This window comes from Peromyscus maniculatus, chromosome 2 (assembly GCF_049852395.1).
Source record: "Peromyscus maniculatus bairdii isolate BWxNUB_F1_BW_parent chromosome 2, HU_Pman_BW_mat_3.1, whole genome shotgun sequence".
In the NCBI taxonomy this organism is placed as follows: Eukaryota; Metazoa; Chordata; class Mammalia; order Rodentia; family Cricetidae; genus Peromyscus; species Peromyscus maniculatus.
Window position 1 is genome coordinate 22,611,407 of NC_134853.1, and position 22,501 is coordinate 22,633,907.

General features: G+C 36.0%; 1 protein-coding gene across 14 annotated transcripts in view; it reads left to right on the forward strand.

Moving 5' to 3' along the window:
• Wwp1 (WW domain containing E3 ubiquitin protein ligase 1) overlaps positions 1-22,501 on the forward strand; it is a 133,460-nt gene that overhangs the window by 66,238 nt on the left and 44,721 nt on the right. For 10 of the 14 annotated variants that reach the window (XR_013048979.1, XM_076563852.1, XM_006983261.4 and 7 more), the window contains 10 exons: positions 1,716-2,043; positions 7,589-7,684; positions 9,261-9,435; positions 11,053-11,107; positions 11,195-11,279; positions 11,400-11,528; positions 12,565-12,640; positions 12,740-12,811; positions 15,732-15,820; positions 19,934-20,093. Coding sequence is in view for 13 of the 14 variants with exons in the window: in XM_076563852.1 (XP_076419967.1) it covers positions 1,716-2,043; positions 7,589-7,684; positions 9,261-9,435; positions 11,053-11,107; positions 11,195-11,279; positions 11,400-11,528; positions 12,565-12,640; positions 12,740-12,811; positions 15,732-15,820; positions 19,934-20,093 (1,265 nt within the window). In the remaining variant the exon portion in view is untranslated. The remainder of the gene's footprint in view (positions 1-1,715; positions 2,044-7,588; positions 7,685-9,260; positions 9,436-11,052; positions 11,108-11,194; positions 11,280-11,399; positions 11,529-12,564; positions 12,641-12,739; positions 12,812-15,731; positions 15,821-19,933; positions 20,094-22,501) is intronic. The other 4 variants (XM_006983262.4, XM_076563856.1, XM_076563853.1 and 1 more) reach the window with 1 other exon arrangement.

Sequence of the window (22,501 nt, forward strand, 5' to 3'; positions counted from 1 at the left end):
TGGAAACAAAAACACAACCTCTCCCCCAAAGTGACATGTCTTTTGACTTAAATTTTGGAGTCAAAATAATGTTTAAAACATATAGGTTGGTTTAATTTAGTAGCTTTTACAATCAAATGTCTCTCAGTAGTTATCATTCTTCCATTAACAGTGAAAAAAAAATCTAAAGACAACACAATTAAGTATAGAATCCAGACTCCATTTATTTCCCATTTTTACATGGCTTATCATATTTTTTATTATTCTATTTCCTTTTTAAGAACTTTATTATTATTTTAAAATCATTTTTTTAATGACTGTTACACTTTCTCTTCTCTCTCCCAAGTCTATGCATATTGTTTAAACATGTTGAGATTTGTTTAGAGGCCTTTTTGCCTGAATCTGCCCTTACTGTGTATCTCTAACCTTTTTTGTCTGTATGAGCCAAAAACCCTAAACCTGTCACGCAGTGCATGCTTGCTTGTACCAGGGCCCCTGAAACTGTGGGAATCTGCTATGCTGCAGCTCAGGCACACATGTGGCAGCCAGGGGACGAGTCTTTGTACATTGACCCCCATGAGAGATGTGAACTGTAAAGCTGCTCTTGACTCCATTTTTGTGTATCTAGAACTCTTTTTTTTAAAGCTTTCTCAGGCTCTCAAGCTGTATGAGTGTGAGTTTTCATGTGCCACATTGGAGTGCCATATGTAACTGGAGGCGGAGTTTTCTGTCCTGACCGCCCAGTTCCAAATAAACACACAAAAGCTTAAATTCATTACAAAATGTTCACTGTTAGCTCAGGCTTATTATGAACTAGCTCTTATATTTAAATGATCTCATCTCTCATCTATGTATTACCACGTGGCCGTGGCTTTACTGGCCTCTAGCATCTTGCTTCTTGAGTGGCTGGCTCATGTGTTCTCCCTCGATTCTGCCTTCTTGTTTGGAGTCCTTCAACCTTCTCCTGCCTTGCCATAGGCCAGGTGGCTTTATTACTAACCAGTGGGAGTAATACATACTCAGTGTACAGAAGGCTCATCCCACAGCACGGGTTTGACTCAATTTTATGTGTACATATAGTCTAAATGGATCAATTACACTTGAAATAAAATTTTAAAAAAAGGTGTCAGTAAGTCTTAGCAGTGAGTTATTTCTTAAGTAAGTGTAGAATGGAAGCTGGGTTTGATGGTGTACTTGTAATCCCAGCTACTCAGGTGGCTGAGACAGGAGGATTTCACATTCAAGAGCTACCTGGCTAACTCCGTGAAACATCTCAAAAAGTTAAAAAAATAATTTAGAATAAACTGTTGGGTATTTTTTTTATAGTCTTCTATGGTACTATCTTAAGAATTAATGCAATCATGTACTTATTGGATGAAAGAGTTTTATTTAGTTTTGTTTTAAGACTAGCTGCCACTTACATATAAGATAGGAGATTTAAAGTTGATGATTTGGAGGGAAAACACTTATTTTCTTAATGTTGATGTGTTGCCTGAAGTTAAAATTATTAGTATATATACTTAAAACTTTATCATTTACCAACTTATTCTTAAAATTCCTAAAATTTTTATTATTTGTTCACTTTATTTCTAAAAATTGATTTAAAAAACATCTCTTATTATTTTATGTTCTTCAGTATCTAATACTCAGTTCGAAATGAGCATCGGACATTGAGCAAGTGTAGTAAATTGACTAGGTAATTCAGTCATAGGTCATTTTGCTGTTTTCCCTTGTAGTAAATGGAGAATCATCTTCATCTGTCCTAGCTGATAATACTTCCACCATGGGTACCCCACTACCATCTGAAGAAGCCACCTCGACTTCCAATTGCACTAGCACCACCATCCAGGAGCCTCCTGTCCAAGAGCCCCCAGCACCCTCAGAACACAGTGAATGTATTCCCTCTACCAGTGCCGAAGCGGGACCAGAAGCTCGGAGCCTCATCGACCCTGACTCTGATTCCAGAAATAACTCTGCTTTTGATAAATTAAGGCAGCCAGAAGGGTCTGCGGAACCTCTGTGGCCACGGTCTAGAAATGCCCACACAGAGTCTCTGCCATCAGGGTATGTCAAGAAAATGTTTTTAATGTTTGACTTCCATTTAAGTAGAAAATTTCTGATGAAGTATGACTATTGATTGAATATGTATATGAAATGTTCCTTTTGTTGAAAAAAATAAGTCCAGGGGCTGGAAAAATGGATCAGCAGTTAAAAGTACATACTGCTTTTACAGAGAACTCAAGTTCAGTTCCCAAACTTCATGTCAGGAAGATCACAGTTCAGCTCCAAGTACTATTCCTCTGACCTCTGTGGATGCCTGCACTCATGTACATACATACCTCACACTCCTACACTGACACACACATACACGTAATTAAAAATAACAAAAGTAAATCTTTTTAAAAATTAACTATAAGTTGGAACATTCATACTATTTATTTGCTCCAGTGAAACTGCCTTTTGTAGTTAACAACCACTTATCTGGACAAAATATGTGTTGTACAAAATGAACTACAAACCTGATGTGAATCTGCAAGACCTTTTGATTTTATTTTCACTTTGTATAGTAGTGACCATGACACACTTGTCATAACTCCAGTTCTTGTGTGTGATCTTGCATCCCTGATATCAGCTACCCATCCATTTCCAATACTAGTGAATACTGGTGACAGTCTCCAAAGGGCTCTGTTACCAGCCTGGATTTTCCTGATCTTAGTTTTTCCTAATGTCCTATAAGTTTCCTAATCTCCTTTAAGTATGATTATTTAACTCCCAATGATTTTCTTTAAAGATTGCTTTATCCTTACTTATTCTTTTTAGTACTGGAGATACTCATATTAATTATTCATTCATTTTGTGTATGTTCAAGATACAAGTTTAGACTTAGACTTGATACCATGTGTGCATAATATAGTTTGAAATTGCTGTGATAAAAATATAACACTTGTTTTAGCTACTGTTCTATTGCTGTGAAGAGACATCATGACCAAGGCAACTTATAAAAGAAAACATTTAACTGGGGGCTTCCTTATACTTTCAGAGGTTTAGTCTGTGACCATCGTAGTTGGGGAGCATGGCAGTAGACAAGCATTGTCTTAGAGCAGTAGTTGAGAGCTCACATCTGATCCATAAGCAGTGGGCAGAAAAAGAATGAGACTGAGCCTGGTGTGGGCTTTTGAAACCTCAAAGTCCACCCCCAGTGACACACTTTCTCCAACAAGGCCACATCTTCTAATGCTTCCTAAATAGTCTACTGTAAACCAACCATTTAAATATATGAGCCAGTAGGGGCCATTTTCATTCAAATTACCACATTAGTTTTCAGTACAGCCTACATTAATTAGAATGTTGACATGTAGCTTTTGAAACTACCTTAGAGGGCTCTGATTAACCTTATTCCTTTGATTGCTCATCATAGTATTGTGTTCTGACTTCTTTCCTGGTTTTGAAACTTTTTTCTCAGTGATTATTACTTGTTCGTTTGGTTTTACCATTGTGTAATTGTGGTTTCAGACTGTGATCTGCATGTGCTTCCCTAGTAGATCTTATCATTTAAGTTTTGGTACCTTTATGTGTGGTCAGAAGTGACTTCTGTTCAAGATACTCTGCCCCTGCCTACTGCAAAGACTGTAAATACCCATGGTTTGCTAACAAAGCTACAATACAGTGTATAATATCACCTTCAATTAATGCTATAACCCAGAAGCCCTGTTTTAGAACCCTACTCATTAGATATCTGAGGTAAGCCTTGTAATGTGAAAAGGGGACAAAACAGTGTAGAAAATGCTATTTGAGTTCTTAAGAGATGGCTTTTTGGTGAAGATACCTGCCACCAAGCCCGGTATCATGCAGTCCCTGGGATCCACATGGTGGTAGGAAAGAGCCAACTCCCACTAATGCTATTCTGACTTCCATATGCACCCAGTGGCTTGCATACATACACACACACAATAATGATGATGATAATGATAATAAAATTTAAAAATTAATTCAAAAAAGAAAATACTGCTTGAAAAAAGGAGACTATTTCAATATTATCAGAGGATAAGAAAATGTGTCACGTGCACAACCAGGTATTGTGCAGAATGAATGTTTAAAGAATTTAAAGTCTCCAGGAAAAGTAAAACGGTGGAAGCTTTAGTTGATAAAGGTAAAGAAACTTGCCAGCAAATAGAGCAAAAAGTTAAGTGTGTAACATACATATCAAGTTGAAATATTAGATGACTAGTTACAAGGTTTCAGGAAAAAAAGAGGAGATCTGTAATAAAATGACAAGAAACTCACAAATATGATAGGCAAATTTTTTCTTAGGGAAAAGACTTACCAAAACTCTTGATAGTAAGTGAAAAGAGACCTATTTTAGATTATTCACCATGAACATTTTATTCTGTTGTGTGCCCTCCTGCCCCACCAAAAGAAATCTCAAGTACATCCAGATATTTTTTTAATATTTATTTTTGCTTATGTGCATGAGTGATTTGCTTGCCTGTATATCTGTGCAACATATGCATGCAGTACCTGTGGAGACCAGAAGTGAATGTTATATCTCCTGAAACTGGAGTCAGCGTATGGGTGCTGAAAATCTCACCCAAGTCCTGAACCAGTGCCTTTAACTGCTGAGCCATCTCTCCATCCCCCAGAGATTTTGTTAAAAGGCAAAACAAACCAGGTCTTGTCAGACTTGTCAGAATCAACAGACTTGTCAGAATCAACAGAAGCTGGAAATCAATTTACCTGAGTGCTGAGGGAACTTGCATATAATTCAGAGTTCTGTAACCAGTTGGCACAGTTGGAAGGATGTTAGTTTGGTTGGAAAGAGGGTGTTAAGTGTTTTTAGATGTTCAGAAAAGGGACCTATGGCTTTACTTTTCACAGCCAGAAGTCAATACATTTTACTTGAAATTAAGTAAGTCATATGAAGTTAAGCATGTTGATAAGAAAAGAGGTAAATACCAGAGCATGTACAAATGGTTTGAAAATGTTGCCATGGGGATGAGAATATAAAATGATGGGGGGCAGCAGGTGTGTTTGTTTGAGCTATGTGACCCATAGACTGTATGAGTCTATTTAACTACTATGAAGGTATTATGAACTATTTGAAAGTGTATATTATTCTGATAAAAATCAAAGCCAGATTTAAACCAATAAAGACTGCATTTTGAAACCAGAATTGCAATAAGGACTGGTTTTAGAAATTATTACCTAAAAATAACAAAAGTACTATTGCTGGAAATTACCTGAAATGCTTCTAGTTTTGGTTGTTAAGCTTTCAAATAACTGAATGGCCTGAGATGTATGTTATAGGTATTCCTGAAATGCCTGTGAAATCTAAGTTCTCTATTTAAATCTTTCCTTCCCATAAACTTTTTCTTAAAAGGAACAAATGAAGCAAATCTAAAATGTCATGTCACTTATTTTAATGATATGCTCTGAGAAGAATAGTTTGTATTTTTGAAGTGCAGAATAGCATAAATGTTGGTATAGTATTTTATGCCTTGGTAATTTAATAGGTAATTTAATAATTTCTGTGGTTTTAGTGTAAGTATAAATTTGGGGATTTTTATTGTTCATGGGCATTACTTGAGCATTCTATGACTTCGTTTTCTCAGGTCTGACAAATTGTTGAATGAATTTGTGTTCCTGTTATTTTTAAATATGAATGTATAGGCACAACCTCTCATTAGAAAATAACTGTATTATGTGCAGTCTTAGTATATGAAGACAATAGAAAGTAAGTTAATAACTGAAGGCTTCTCTGACAGTGAATTAAATTAAACTGGATTCCTATATTTATCAGAAATGAACATATTTTTAATTTGTTTTATTTTAAAATTGAAAATGAAGATGAAATGCAGAAACATGAAATTTTTAATTTATATTAATTATATATATTTATATATATAATGCATCTTGATCTTATTTCTTCCACCCCTCCCTCTAGCTATCCCCTCTCCCCTAGTACAGTTCCTTTTTTCCTGTTACCTCACTGAATTCAGCTAATGCTGTCTGTATGCACATGGGTGTGGGACCATTCATTTGGTCATGACCAACTTACTGGTGCCTGTGCCTCTCAAAAAGTGACTTTCAGTTTACTATCAACTACTAGTAGCTTCCCAGCTGGGGGTGGGACCTTGGAAACCCCTCCCCGTTCCATGTTAGTGTTAACTGGCTTGATCTTGTGCAGATATTAAACAGGTAACTTTGCCACTTAGTTTATGCATTCACCAGCCATGACACATCCAGAGGACAGCATTTCACAACACTCCTACCTTTCCCTGGATCTGCATTCATTGTGTGCCCTCTTCCATAGTGTCCCCTGAGCCTTCAAAGGGGGGTTGATGGAGATGTTCTTCTACAGCTGAGGAGTCACAGTCACTTACTCTTAGCACTTTGAACAGTTGTAAGGCTTTGTGTAAACACTACCCTCTTCACTAAGACACTTCTCTGACCAAAGTATAGAATAGCACAAGTTTATGTAAATATAAATATTTAGTAGGCGGTTAGACAACATGATGCTATCGCAAACAGCATCAGTGGGTTCACCCCTCGGACCCATGATTGTCCTACCCATGGATTTTGACCAGCTTTACAATACCAGGCATGAGTTCCTGTCAATAGAGCAAGCCTCAAATCCAATCAAGAACGTAGCTGCTTGCTCTATAAATGGTCTAACCACTGTCTGACCAGTGGGCACATTTTGCCTGGCAGGTCAGTATTAGCATGCAGGGTCGGGTGCTGGGTAAGACTGTTGTCTTTTCTCTTTAAGCACTCCTTATGATACTTTCCAGTACTATGAAAACAGGTCAAAGTTTTTTTATTTTTGTTTTCCCCCTCCTAATATGTCATATTGAGAAAATTGCAGAGAAGAAGAAATAGGGAACCAAGAAAAGAAAATCAAAGTGGGGAAAACACATTGAGAGGCTTTCAGGAAAAGATAAGTTTGTGATGTTCATTCTAAGGACTACCAAAATAGAGTGGAGTAGATGTGCACTGTGAGACTGCACGCAGAGATGACAGACTTGGCAGGGACAGCACCACCACGTGTCCTTAAGGTGCTTCTGCTGAAAACCTTTTAGATGCATAATTTGAAAATCAAAGACAAAATGGATATTACTTTCTGGCATTTAGTACCTTAGGCTTGCTCTTTGCTGAGATTATTTTACTCTTGATTATTTTTCTTTTCTGATAATTTGGAAAAGTGTAAATTGATAAATTTAAAAATTTTGAGTATTCTATGCTTTTTTTCTTAAGTACAATTATTTATTTTCCAGTTCTGTTATGAAGAATTAATAATTAAGAGGTCAAAATACCTTTATAGCCAGGCAGTGGTAGTTCATATCTTTAATCCCAGCACTTGGGAGGCAGAGGCAGGGAGATCTTTGTAAGTTCGAGTTCGAGGACAGACAGGGCTAAAGTAACCCTGTCTTGGGAATCCCCCCCCCAAAAAAAACCCCACAAATAAATTATGTTTATAGTATTGTGTGTGTGTGTGTGTGTGTGTGTGTGTGTGCCTTGCGAAGTAAAGCCTGTTTTTCATGTTCCTGATTCTATAACATTTTCAGATTTCCTAATCTTGTTTTTTATTTCTATTTTTGTACTTTTATTATAGGTGGGAACAGAGAAAAGATCCTCATGGTAGAACCTATTATGTGGATCATAATACTAGAACTACCACATGGGAGAGACCACAGCCTTTGCCTCCAGGGTAATGCATTATCCTTATGTATCTTTAGTTAGGTTTTTATTGTGTGTAAGTTTTAAATGTGTTGTTATATATAATTTTTGGACAGTGGTTTTAGTGAAATAGACTTTATATTATGGTTCTCAATGGATGGATTAAATGAATAACTATAACATGGTGATCCTATTTATTTAAAAATGAGCCTTCGGATGTGCTATATTGAAACACCATATCTGTGTTTTCCAGTGATAAGTTCTCAATACCATAGGACCAAGTACTAAGTTCTTTCCTTCATTTAAAAAAAAAAAAAATTCACAACATCTGAACATCATTTGACACTTGAAGCCAGACATTTGGGTGTCAAAGGCTGAAGGAATGTATTCCAAGCATAGGGAGAATGTTTGAGGGGAATTCAATAGTATAATTTAACTTAGCTGTCAATGCAGTATGTAAAGAATTATTTTAAAAAGCAAAGGAACATCAGTTTATCATTGACTTTGAGACAGGGTAGTAGCAGGAACTTTATTTAGTACATTTTTTATTTAAAACTATAAATTATTTAAAACTATAACTTTTTATATGATTTAATATAAGCTTACATGTAACTAAGCTTGTAGATTTTAATTTTGGGATCAGTCTTTTATTTGACCCATATATATACATACATACATACATACATACATACATACATACATACATACATACACACATACACACACACACACACACACACACATATATATATATATATATATATATATATATATATATATATATATATATATATATATATCTTTAGAGGGGATTTGAGTTTGAGTTTCTTTGTGTCAACAGATTCCATTATATTTCTCTATGTCAACAGATCCTATTATATTTTAAATAGTAAGTTTGGAAGACTTCTGAATTGGATCCAGAGGGGATTCTTAGTCATAGTATAAAATTAATGACAAAAACTGGTTTAGTAGATCCCAGGTTTTGGGAAATACAAGGAGTGAACAGAACCCTGGAGCCTCAGTAGAATTCTGGTTGATAAGAGATCTAGAACAGGGCCTCTGCTCTTCTGGGGCTACAAGAGTGCAGGGCAGGATGACACACAAGGCACACTTGGGACCAGCCGCTCAGATGAGGCCTCTAAGGGACTCTGGGAAATGAAACTGAAAAAGTGCTAGGTTCCTTCTGGCAATGTGCCTGAAAACTGTTTCTCAAGAATTAGCAAGGAGTTAAGTCTGTCTGTGATAGAATAGGAATTCAGCACAGATAAATGTTTCACAGATTCATATCCTCTTTTTGAAGAATAAAAATAGCCAGACCTTGTGGCATATTCCTGTAACTCTAGCACTTGGGAGGGAGAAGCAGGAGAACTGTGAGTTGAAAGCCAACTGGTCCCATGGATTAAGACCAATGTGGTCTCCATAACTTCACCCTGTCTCAAAAGACCAGGACTGGGATGTAGGTCCACAGGTAGAGAACATGCCTAACATGCTCAGTTGCCTGGGTTTCATCCTTAGCAATGCCAATAGATAAATAAAGTAGAAATACCTATGTTTCAATATGTCAGGAGATTACTCATTGCTTCATTTTTATTGCTTATTTGTGGTAGTTGGGAAAGAAGAGTTGATGATCGTGGAAGAGTTTATTATGTGGATCATAACACCAGAACAACAACCTGGCAGCGGCCTACCATGGAATCTGTTCGAAATTTTGAACAGTGGCAATCTCAGCGGAATCAATTGCAGGGAGCTATGCAACAATTCAACCAACGATACCTCTATTCGGTAATAAGCAAATTGCAAGGTGTTAATGTTATCTTTCCCTTACTTTGGTGGCTTTCTAAAATATGTAGACTATATTTCAGTGGTTTGTTTGCTTCATTTTATTTTTTGTTAATCTTTAATATTATTTCTGATACATATAAATGAGTAAAAATTCTTGAAATTTTTCTGGCTTTGGAGTATTTAGATTTTGGATTAGGGTGCTCATCCTGTATATAGTAAATAAGAAAGTTTGTACTATGAGGTCTGTTTTGTTTCTGTGTAAGACTTTGTGTCCATGAAAATTTGGAAACAGGACAAAATTAGGTATTGGGTATGTGTCAAAATAGTTTCTGCTAAATAGCAGAATCCTCTTAAATAAATGCAAGTTAAGTTACCTCAATAGAATACCAGGGCTAGAAAAAGAAAGAAGCGTTCTCTAACTTAACAGTGCTGTCAAGCAGCTGAGTTCTGCCTTTTAGAGTAGCATCTATTACCATGCATCTTGCCTGCATTATCTTTTGTCACTCATCTTACCTGCACCATCTATTGTCACTCATCTTACCTGCACCATCCGTTATCACTCATCTTACCTGCACCATCTATTGTCACTCATCTTACCTGCACCATCTATTGTCACTCATCTTACCTGCACAATCTGTTCACACAGTTTACTAGTACCATTTATTACCATGCATCTTTCCTGTACCATCCATTGTCATGCACATTACCTGCACCATCCATTGTCACTCATCTTACCTGTACCAGCTATTGCCATTCATCTTTCCTACACCTGTTCACACATCTTACCTGCACCTTCTATTCACATACCTTACTAGTACCATCTATTACCATGCATCTTTCCTGCACCTTCTAGTGTCATGCACTTTGCCAGCTATTTTGGAAATAAAGAGCTGCTGTCCTTGGCCTGATTTCGAGAGTCTCTGCCATGAAAGGGAAGGGTAAACTGAAAGGGGAGAGCTTTCCTGTAGCAGGCCCTTGTACTTAGCAAGCCCCTGCATATTTGCTTAGCAGCTCAGCAAAGGACACCTTAGCAAAGGATCAGGGCCTTCTGCTTCTGCCTCATTGGCCAGAATTTTCTCTTGATACGTTACTAATTCAGATTCAGTGGACTATTCCTTATGGACACATTGTTCAAACAAAATTAGTGGTTTGATTATCAAGAAAGACAAGATAAAGATGGGGAGATAATGAGTACAGTTAGCACTATCTGTGATAGTATGATCAAATATTTATCAAGATGTGTATTTATTACCATTGAGTAATTATTTTGCAGAGTAATTATACTATAATTTTTCTAATTTTGAAAAAATAATGTCTCATTTAAATGACATCATTCTCTCTATATACTGTTCACCTATCTCTTACTCCTTAGAAAGGACTAGGAAATTAATGTATTGATATTAGTATATTATTTCTGAGTCATTTACTAATAATTATATCAGCTGATGGCCACTCTTCATAATATTTTTGACCTTTGTTTCTTGAAATTGCTATATTCCTATTACTTCATAATATTTTAAAAAATTCTAAGATATGACTGTTAATTGCTTACTATATTAGTATATTTCTGGCTAAAATTGCTATCTTATTTCTGTCCTGAACCTCTTTTTCAACCAGGCTTCAATGTTAGCTGCAGAAAATGATCCATATGGACCTTTACCACCAGGCTGGGGTAAGCTGATAGGATGTTTATAAAAATATGTGTAGTGTATATAGGTATGAAGTTGTTATTAAATGTTATTCATACTTTATGTTTTAGAAAAAAGAGTGGATTCAACAGACAGAGTTTACTTTGTGAATCACAATACAAAAACAACTCAATGGGAAGACCCAAGAACTCAAGGGTATGTGTGTACTACAGTCTTAAGTTATCACACATGGGTAGATGGATGGATGGATGGAATCAGTGAGCTGTAAGTACCTAAAACATTACCCACCTTATGATTGTGATTTTTATCTTATAGCTTACCAAATGAAGAACCCCTGCCAGAAGGCTGGGAAATCAGGTATACTCGGGAAGGTGTTAGGTACTTTGTTGATCATAACACAAGAACAACAACATTCAAAGATCCTCGCAATGGGAAATCATCCGTGTAAGTGGAAACCCGAATTTTAAAAATATTACTTAGTGAAGACAGGAGGTTTAGTCTCTAATGTATCCCCAAATTTAGAAACAAGTCATTTTTGGCTAAGAAAACACATAGAGGTAATATCTAACTATCACTGTTTTTGCTCTATGTTGTTCCAGAATGATTTGTGGTATGACATTTTTTAATTAAACAATATATGTTCATTATATATTATTTTATATAATAACAATAGCAAATATGTGTGTAGTAATTACTACATGCCAAAAGTGTTTTAAGCATTTTAGATATGTTAGCTCATTTTTATCTTCTCATGACCTTTGAGATATTATTTTCCTATTAATTTTTTTTCTTTTAACAAGGCCTTTTTCCCCCTTTAAGAAGTAATAAGCTATTTATTTCCTTAAAATACACAATATATAATTTACTTTTTTTTATTCTTGTCTGTTTCCTTCATTGGTGCATTTCTTACACAAAACAGCCACTTTTTTCCATGTTATTAGCAAATAATGCTTTCACTGTCTAGAAGAATGCCAGGTCCCTGCTAAGTGTTTCGTAAACTTCTTGGATGAAGGAACTTCCCTGATTGTGACAGCAGAAGACAGGATCTTGTGCTCACTCTAACATGAAAGTGCCTTATATTCTCTGCTAAAACTCTAGACAGGAGGGCTCCTACTTGGAGCTGAATCTCGTGTCTGCCTCTTTGCTCATTGTCCAGCTGAGTCACATGATCTGCATGTAACTTGCTCCAAGAATTTAATTTTGCTTTGCTTTGTTTTTGTTCAGATCAAGTTTAAGATGAGGTACAGGGTTTTTCCTCATGTTTCTCTTATATAGAATCCCTGACTTCCTCAGCTTTAAGAATTATCAGAATTCTTGTAGTTTTTTTTTTTCCACAAATAAAATAGTGAAAAAAAACCAGAATTAACAAAAATTCTTTTAAGTAGTCTATAGTAGATTTTAGGACTTCTATAAACGAAGGGCTTATCATACGCAGTTTCATACTTAATATTACAATTTTATTTGTTATGTTTATTTTTAGAACTAAAGGTGGTCCACAGATTGCTTATGAACGCAGCTTTAGGTGGAAACTTGCTCACTTCCGTTACTTGTGCCAGGTACTAAAGTGGTAAATAAATCTCATTTATAATCATTTAGTCTGATCATTATATAATACATATGATGTGGCTTACACAATACGATATTTTTATTTTTAGTCTAATGCACTACCCAGCCACGTAAAGATCAATGTGTCCCGACAGACTTTATTTGAAGATTCCTTCCAACAGGTAAGGTATTATCAAAATGAAACAGTGCTTCTTGTCTTATTTTATTCTGTGCTTCTAAAGGGAGTAAAAAACTTTTGAGTCTTTAAGTATTTATAATAGGCCTCATTTTTTGAGTGGCTAAATTAGTAATTACATTAAACTTTATTATGTGGGCTAGAGGCATACATGGAGGCAAAGCATTCATATACATAAAATAAAATTAAACTTTACTCTGCAATAAGTGATGACTGCCAATTATTGACAGATTTTTTTAATTGCTTTGCTTTCCTCCTCACAGCATCTCTGTGAGAGAATTCCTACCATCATCTCCAGTTTATAGCTAAAGTAGGAGACTGAGAGAATCAAGAATTTAGGTGTAGCTGGATGTGGTATTTACACCTTTATTCTCAGCATTCTAAAAGCAAAGACAGGCAGATCTCTGTGAATTCATGTAAGGCTACTTAGTGAGAATCTGTCTTAAAAATCAACCAACCAACAAATAAATAAAATAATTTAGGTGTATTCTTACTAAAATCAAGTTTGAACAGCATTGGAGCAAGTCTGTTTTCACATTTGTAAAATTTGTGAAAATGCTAACAGATCAAGTTGGTGGGTCTATAAATCCATTTGAATATTCCATTAGTAACTCATGTTCATTCTGACCACTAGGTTTCACTGCTTCATCTAGCCTAAGCATGTTGTTTAAAATTACAGTCCCTGCCTCCCCCCCATATGTGGTCGTTTTCAAATAATTTCATTATTTTCATAGCACTGCTCCCTCCCTGTTTCTCTTACTGGAATGTATGCTTTGTGAGAACATGGACTATTGGTTTACTTTACCTTTGTCCAGTACCTAGATTAGTGCCTTTAATATGACAGTAATTCAGTAAATACTTAATGAATGAATACATGAATGTAACTTGTCTGCCTTTCTGGAGTCATCTGCAGAATATTATTAAAAACAGAGTAATGTCATTTTTTTATGAAGAAGTAGAGAATTTTTCATGGTCTTTCACTCGCTAAAGCAATGACTGTAACTTTTTTATGTACTCAAATATGAGTTTCATTAATTTTTTTATTATTTCTTTTATTTTTAAGATTATAGTATAATTACAACACTTTCCCCCTTCCATTTTTTCCCTTCACACTAATATACCCCTTCTGGCTCTTTTTCAAGTTTATGGCCTCTTTTTTCACTAATTATTGTTACATATATGTATGTTATATATATATATTTATATTCACAATACATAAATACAACCTGTTTCTTCTGTATGATATTATTGGTATGTATATGTGTTTATGGCTGACCATATAGTATTAGAGAGCTAATTGGTGTGCTCTTCCCCAAGGAAGACTATTTCTCCTGCTCTTATCATTCCTTAGTTGCCTGTAGTTCTTTAAATAGGGCTGAGTCCTTGAGGACCTTCCCCTGTCCATATTTGCATGTCCCTTGGTTTCCTCCTTGGTCTAACTCACAGTTAGCCACTCATGTTGTTAAACTTTATGGGTGTAACTTCTGACATTCCTTGGAGAAACAATTTCACAACAAACTCCCTGATCCTTTGGCTCTTACAATCTTTCTGACGCCTTTTCTGCAATCTTCTCTGAGCTTGAGGTGTGGGAGTTGTTTTGCAGATGTAGCAGTTGTGACTGGACTCCACAACTCTACATCTTAATTGGTTGTTTTCTGTAATAGTCTCTGTTGCAAAGAGAACATTCTTTGATCAAGAATCAGAACTATATTTATCTGAGGGCAAATATTTAGAATATAGTTAGAGATTATGCTGGTTTAGCAAAGAGGTTCTCTTCTAGGATCTATGACTTCACTAGTGCCAGGGAGTTGGCTAGGTTTCCAGTACCAGGCATGGTATCCCTCTTATTGAGGCAGTCTTAGGTCCAATTACAGAGCTATTGGTTACCATCAAGGTATGTTTGCCACTACTGGCACCCTGTGGGTTATTGTGCCATGCTAGTTGCTATTATTATTCATTTTTGTGTGTGTGTGTGTGTATAGAGGTTAAGATGGAATAGTAATACTGACGTTCTGGTGACATTTATATCGTATTTTTATTTACTAGCTGTTGTTAAGCTTTAGAAAAGATAGCCATTGTAGTGGTTATCAAAACTGCTTTTGTGTATGAGTGACTAATTCTGAGCCAAATAATTGTTTTAAGTTTCCAGGTTTTTACAAATGGCTTGTTCAGATATATATTTGAATTGTTTTTAGTAACTGTGTATCTAGTTCATGTTAGTTATTGTTTTACTTGTCCTGTCTTAAGTCTGTTCAGATATGGGGTTAAGCCCATAATTGCTTCCTAGGGAATCCTATTAGTGAGCTGTGTTTGGACTCAGACCTGCCAGTCTTGGCTGCGGTTCTGTTGGATGAAAGTAGATACACATTTTTATCCCTAGTAGAGCATGCTTATGATTAACTTTGATGGAAACTTATTAATTATAAAAATGTTTGGATCTTACTTTAAGGCATTCTGTTGTGTAAATATAAATCACTGTGTAAGGATTGCAGACGAATTTCTATCCTCCTAAGGGATAGAAGATGTGATGTAGGTGGGACTCAAAAAGTCCTTTCACCTTACAGTAAGAGAAGAGCTTACCAGTCACAAGCTGAAACATTATCAAACTGGAGGAGGGAAGGGGAGAAAATGTAACCTAACTTTTCCTCTCCTCCCACTAACTCTTAAGTAGAACTACCCTTTAACACTAGAAGGGGGAAGAATATATGAAAGTGAGTCAAAGAGAACTTAAAGGATTGTCCATTTTTAGCCAGTTATGGGACAAACCAGATGAACTGCAGAATTAAATATGAGATAGTGGAATGTGTGCTTTTAAAATTACAGATTAAATTTAAATTGAATTATTTTGGAAGTAACTTATACAGTGTATAAATGTTTAAATATTCATATTTTTTGTCTTTAATTAGATTATGGCATTAAAACCGTATGACTTAAGGAGGCGATTATATGTAATATTTAGAGGAGAAGAAGGCCTTGATTATGGTGGCCTTGCAAGGTAAAGTTAAAAAGTTACTTTTAATAAGTCTATTTTGTCATCTGCAGTGGATGTATTCTTAAAAAGATATATGAATATATTAAATTACCTTTTTAGTAGCAACCAGAGTTTTTTGGGGTAACCATTATTATAAATTTTTTTGCGTATGTATATATGTATGGTATATGTGTATGTGTACTTACATGAGTATGGTACATGTGTGTACATGGGTGTATGCTATGTAGGGGTGTGTGTACATGTGTGTGGAGGCCTGAGGTTGACATGTGGTGTCTTCCTCTATCCCTTTCTTCGTTAAATATTTAGACATGGTCTCTTGCTGAATCTGGAGTTCAACATCTGAGCTGGTATGATTAGCCAGCTTTTTCTGGGATTTTCTATCTCCACATCCCATGTACTGGGATTACAGTTGGTCACATGACCACATGCCCAGAACACATAGGTTCTGGGGATCAGAGAACTCAGAGTGACCTGCCTGCATGGCATGTGCAGGGTCCAACCATTATGGTTATTCTTCTGTACATGCTAAAGTTCTTATCAGATGGTTAGTATTCCACATAATTAGTAGCATGGGTTTACAGAAGATATTTAGTAATTTTGCTATTATAACATTGCCTATTACTTTTATTTGTGCTTTTGCTCTGTTCTGAGTTTATTTGGAAAATTAAATTGTCTACATTTACTGAATACAATGTTAAGAGATACCTGTGAAGTAGTTAATGAAAATCTTTTTTTCTTTGTTTTCTGCCTACTTGCTTCACACAAATATAAATTTACATTTTTTAAGTTTATCAGTTTTATTTCTTCCTAAGAACTCAGATTTTCATAGAATTAGATAACCCCAATTTCAATATTGCTGAGAGAAGTGCAGAACCAGGTCACAACTGGTAGAAGTAGGTACATAATATTGCTGTGGGTTTGTTAGTGTTTCTATTAGACTCTTTGTCCAAAACATTATTACATGTCTTCAGTAAGCACTTCTATCCAGTAAATATTCACATTGTGTGAATTGTGAGTGAATTTTCTCAATTTCAGAAATGCCCAGGCATTGAAAAGAAAGGTACATCTTAGAAAAGAGAGAACACATTTTTTTTCTTCAGTGTCTGACATGATAACATTTATATTCTTTTGTGACCCATTGTTTGTCTTATTTGGTTCCAGTTCTATGTTTTGATAGTTTAAATACATGTAATCAGTTCTTGTGTATCATTATTTTCTTACTCCTAACTTTTGATTTGATCATGCATTTGTTGGTTAGACTCATCATCGAAGTGCTTATTCGAGAGTTCATGGGGGGATATGTCCCTATAGTTGTTACATGTTTAGAAGGATTTTCCTTGTTGGTTATATAAACAACCTCTCTAGACAGACATTTCTTGCACAGGATTGTCTATCCAGTACTCTTAGGTACTGCTTCACTATTGTTTGGCACTATGTAAGCCAATGTAAGCACTATGAAGTGTGAGACCAAACCTTTGTCAGAAAATTTCCCTAGGTATCCACACTGTCCTTTAAAGTTCACTAGTTTCAGTGCAGATTACTTGGTTTTTTGTTTTGTTTTTCACAACAGGGCTTGTCTGGGTAGGACTCAGTCTATAGACCAAGCTGGCCTCAAACTCGCAGAGATCCGCCTGCTTTTACTTCCCTCCGGAGTGCTGGGATTAAAGGCATGCGCCACCATGCCTAGCATTTGGTCTTTTTTAAAGGAACATATTAAGAGCTTTAATTTCTGGGAAGTTTTCTTCTATTTTACCTTTGAATATTTTTTTTTCTGTTCTATTTGTTCTTTTCTTTCTTCAGGAACATCAATCATGGGTATGTGGAATCTCCTTTGTCAGTCTTACATGTCTATTATATTTTCTCTTAATGTATCTGTTATCATTTGATTCTAGTGCTTTTCCTGTTTTGGTTTTCTGAAGCCTGTCCTCATGTCACTGTTTGCAGGATTGCCCTATCTTTTGCTGCTTGTCATGTGATTTTTCTTCATTTGCTGTTTTACTGTTTTCTTCATTTTCTTCTCTAGGCCATGCTAGCTCTTATGTATTAGGTCATGATTCTTTCAGCCTTGTGTGTCTAGTTTGAGAGTGCAGAGCCGAGCTTGTGTTGAAAGTCAATTCTGCCTCTTGCTAGTTAGGAACTTTTCTTTTGTGTTGGTATTAGGATAAAGGCTTTTGTCATGTATCCATTCTTCTTTTGGGTCAATACAGTTTTCTCTGGTTTGCTGCTTTCTAAAAGTGATCTGAAGCAGATGGAAATTTAATTCCGTGTGTGTGTGTGTGTGTGTGTGTGTGTGTGTGTGTGTGTGTGTGTGTATGTATGAACACATTCTTATTAGATTTACTTATTTCTCTTCTCTGAGAAAAATGTCTTACTTCAGCCCAACCACAAAGTAAAGTTACTTGGTTCACTTAGTATTTTGAGCCTGAATTTAATTATACGAATTTACATTAATTCATCGTTGATTTTGTGTAGTGACTGTTGTCTGTACCCTTCAGATAGTTTCAGGGAATGTTTTAAAAGCTCTATTAAACATTGGTAAGCAAAATAGCAGATCATAGGAATTGGCATAGAGGTGACCCGTGATGACTTAAAAAATTTGCAAATTTCTTGATAGTATTGCACAAATTACCAGATTGAGATGAAGATTAAAATTGTGTCTTTTCTTGAGGTAAATGTGGTGATAGCTTTAATCCCCACACTCGGGAGACAAAGGCAGACAGACTTCATTTGAGGCTGGCCAGCCTGGTCTACCTAGCAAGTTCTAGGCTAGTTAAGGCTACATAGTGAGATCCTGTCTTAAGACACCAAACAAAACACCAGTGGCAAGAAGAACAACAACAGTCATGGCTTTTCGTTAAAAACACTATACCCTCATTTCTGCTTTTACTGGCACTGATTGGCTGAATCCTTTAGGATAGCATACACTCTTCACAGTAGAAAGTACCCACCCCTCTACAACCACCATCGTATGAAGACTAGGTTATTGTGCCTAGAAGTTCTCTTTCCTTAAAGCAGTGATATTTATTAGCAGGTTTATAATGAAAAATGGGGATTGTAACAAGGCAAAGCCCTATGAACTCACAGTGATCATAGTAAATATTTGAGTTTGGAATCTTGCTTTAGAACTTTTTATTATTGTTTATTTTGTGTTCAGAATTATTAAAGTATAGCAAAATAGATAGTTAAAAGTTAGTAAGCACTTAACACATTTAAAGATTTCACTTTTTAGTTTTAACACCATTTTGAATACATTTGTAATGCAATTTAAACTGTTCTATAAAAGCCAGATATGCCAGGCCGTAGGAACCTGTGGCAGGAGGACTGCTACAGACTCAGAGTCAGCCTGAGCTGTGTATCAAGTTCCAGACTAGCCTGAGATAGGAAATATGGCCTTATCTCAAAAACAAAATACCAATTCACTGTTTCATAGCAGCAGTGTTATGTGATGCAAGTCACCATCAACTATTTACTAGAACCTGTAATGGAGGCTCAGAGTATAGCTCAGTGGTTTATCCATTGCTTAGCATGCATGAAATCCTGGATACCATTCTCAGCATCAACAAAATAAAGAACATCCCAAAGCATAATAAAAAGCTTGTTAAATATATATTATAGAATACCTATAAGAGTTAAGAATACTGAAAATATATAGACATGGTTTTTGCCTTAGAGGCTAATGTGCATAAAAATACACTTTCAGATTGTTATTGCACAATGAATGCAATGACAGATAGGAACTATACTCTGAAATTGCTTCAGAAATTGCTGAGATTGAATTGAAATGTGAATTGAGAAAAAGTGTAATCTGCATAGCTTGAATTGAAGTTGAGCAAAGATACCCAAAGAAAAGTTTGGTGCAGAAAAGACCTACCAGGGAGGACCAATGAGCTTGCAGTTTGACAATGTAGAACTAGCAGTGGCTTTAAATGGAAAGCCAGGTCATAAAATATAAATGGAGGAGGGCTAAGAAATGATTAGGTGTGGGTATGTGTGTACATGCGTGCATGCATGTATGGGTGTGCATGCACACATTTATTTACTTACGGATATATTTAAGACCTATTAAAATTACACATATGTGAATACTAAAAGTAATCTTGACTTATTTTCTTATAGAGAATGGTTTTTCTTGCTTTCCCATGAAGTTTTGAACCCAATGTATTGCTTATTTGAGTATGCAGGCAAGAATAACTATTGTTTACAGATAAATCCAGCATCAACCATAAATCCTGATCATCTTTCATACTTCTGTTTTATTGGTCGCTTTATTGCAATGGTGAGTTCTCAACTTTCAGTTACTTTGTTTACATGTTGCTTATTTCAGAAGTGCTCCAGGGGCTAGGGAGATGTTTCAGTGGGCACATTATCTTGCCATGCAGGCTCAAGGACTAGGTTCAAACCTTCAGTGGCCTGCTTGTAATTCCAGTACTCAGAAGGGAATACTGGATCCTCAGAGCAAGCTGGCTAGGTAAATTTGCTGAAACTGCACATTTCAAGTTTGATTGGGAGAGTCTGTGTCAATATTGTGGTGAATAATTTAGGAAGACTCAACATTAGCCTTGGGCCTACACACACATGTGCATGCCACATACACAGACATGTGCAAAAGTGTATTGTATAAAAATACTTTGAATGAAATTTTATAATCTCCCTGAGTAGTTAGAGGCAATTGACAGTTATTGGGGGGAAGTGTCAGATTCCTCAGTGGTGAAGCCACCAGTAAACTTCCCTTCCTTATGTAAAAGTATTTCACTCATGCTCATTCAAGCAGCCCAGATTAAATACAATGGGATGTGTGTGCTTAAACACAACATGTACACACACGCACACACACAGAAAGAGAGAAAATTAAAGATGAAAGTAGAAGGGGAGGAATTTGTTGGGAAGAAGAAAAGTTGAGTGGGAGAGGGAGGGGGATATGATAATGGGAATATGATTAAAGACATATGTATGGATGAAATTTAGGAAGAATAAATAAAATTCAGAAAAAAGTAAAAAACCTATTTGTTACTCACTTTGGGGAAAAAGGAATGGTGTATGTAGTTATTTAGCCCAAGGAAAATCTGAGTTGCTGGGTAAGTACACTAACTTAGTGCTTTTAGAATTTTCAGAGCTTTGCAGTTGCCCTTGTGAATTGTTGCATTTTGAAAGGTGTTTGTTATTTTTACACTACATTATCCATTGATTCATTCAGCAAACATTTGTTGATGATCTACAATAATTCCATGCCCATTTCTAGGCACCAGGTATCAAAGAACAATAACAAAAATGGTGCATTTCCTACTCTTGGAATCTAAATTCTGTAAAGCAGGATCTGGGGAGTTCTTGCTTTTTCATATGAGTTAAAGGAGACCTTTGAAGGTTGAACATGAATGGAAACATGAAGAAGGAAGAGACTGGGTCATACGCATACCTTAGAGAAGAGCACTTAGGGCTCATGGAATAGCAGGACAAGGCTGCAGGGTTTAGAAATGCCTCATTAGTTGAAAAAGAACATGGCTGGGGCAAAGTATATGGGAGACAACATGGTGAGGGATGAAATTGAGAAATACCATGTGGGACTTTTAGGAAAGTCATATAAAGGTTTTGAGTGGGTCAGTTAGTGTCATGAATTAAGTAACACCAACAAGAAATCCTTCAGCTGTGCACAGGGGAAAGCAGAGGGAGAGACATAAAGACAGTTTGTGGAGGTCACAGTGAGATCTCACAGTGATTTTGGATCTATATAGTTTAGTAATAGTTTTAAGAAGTAGTTTGGATTCGGGATATATTTGGAAATTAGAAAGAACTAGGTTTCCTAGTAGATTAATGGCAAGGCATAACTGTAAAGTGAGGCATCAAAATGCATGGTCTGTGCATTTGCTTGAAATTGCCATTTCCTAAGACGAGGCTTTGGTGGCAAGAACACATAAACACTGGAGGTAAGGATAATCAAGAATGTTGGATTTCTTCTGCACTTCACTGCATATGGCATCCAGTGGAGGTGTAGAACAGATAGGTGTTCATATCTGGCAGTGAGGAGATGTACAGGTTAGAAAGAGGCTTTTGGGATTCTAAACATGTAGAGAATATCAAAAGCTTATGGTTGTGTTAAGAAATAATGTGGACAGGGGAGTTAAGGGATATTTGTAAGCTGAGGAGATGAAAAGGAGTAAAAAAGTCAAACAAAACTACCCGAGATTGGAAGAAGGAAGTGGTTTTCAAAGAAGACACCATTGTTAACCCTTTTATATGTTACTGATGGGTCTTGCATCAACCATTTGGCAAGGTGAAAAATGTTTATGAGTGTTAGGATGGAAAAATTGCTGTGTATTCAAACAAAATATAAGCATCTGCTTTAGAAAAGTTTGTAGTAAAGTATCATAGAGAATTTGATCTCAAAATAGATTTTCTTATTGTAGCTCAGGCTGATAAACTGCTGCCTCAGCCTCCTGAGAGTTGGGATTATAGCCATGTGCCACCAAGCCCAGCTGAAAACAAAGAATTTGATGAAGTCAATAATATAAGGAGTATAGGAGCAATGCCTTGAATAAAAGGGAGCAATCTGTACTACTCACAAAAGTAGTAGAAAGCTCATTTGCAATAAGAGTATGGGAGTTCAGATGATAGTGGTGAGCAGAGTGGGTAGACTGCACAGAAGCTCTCCTGGTTGTTGTTTCCTGTGTGCAATAAGTTGTAAGTGTT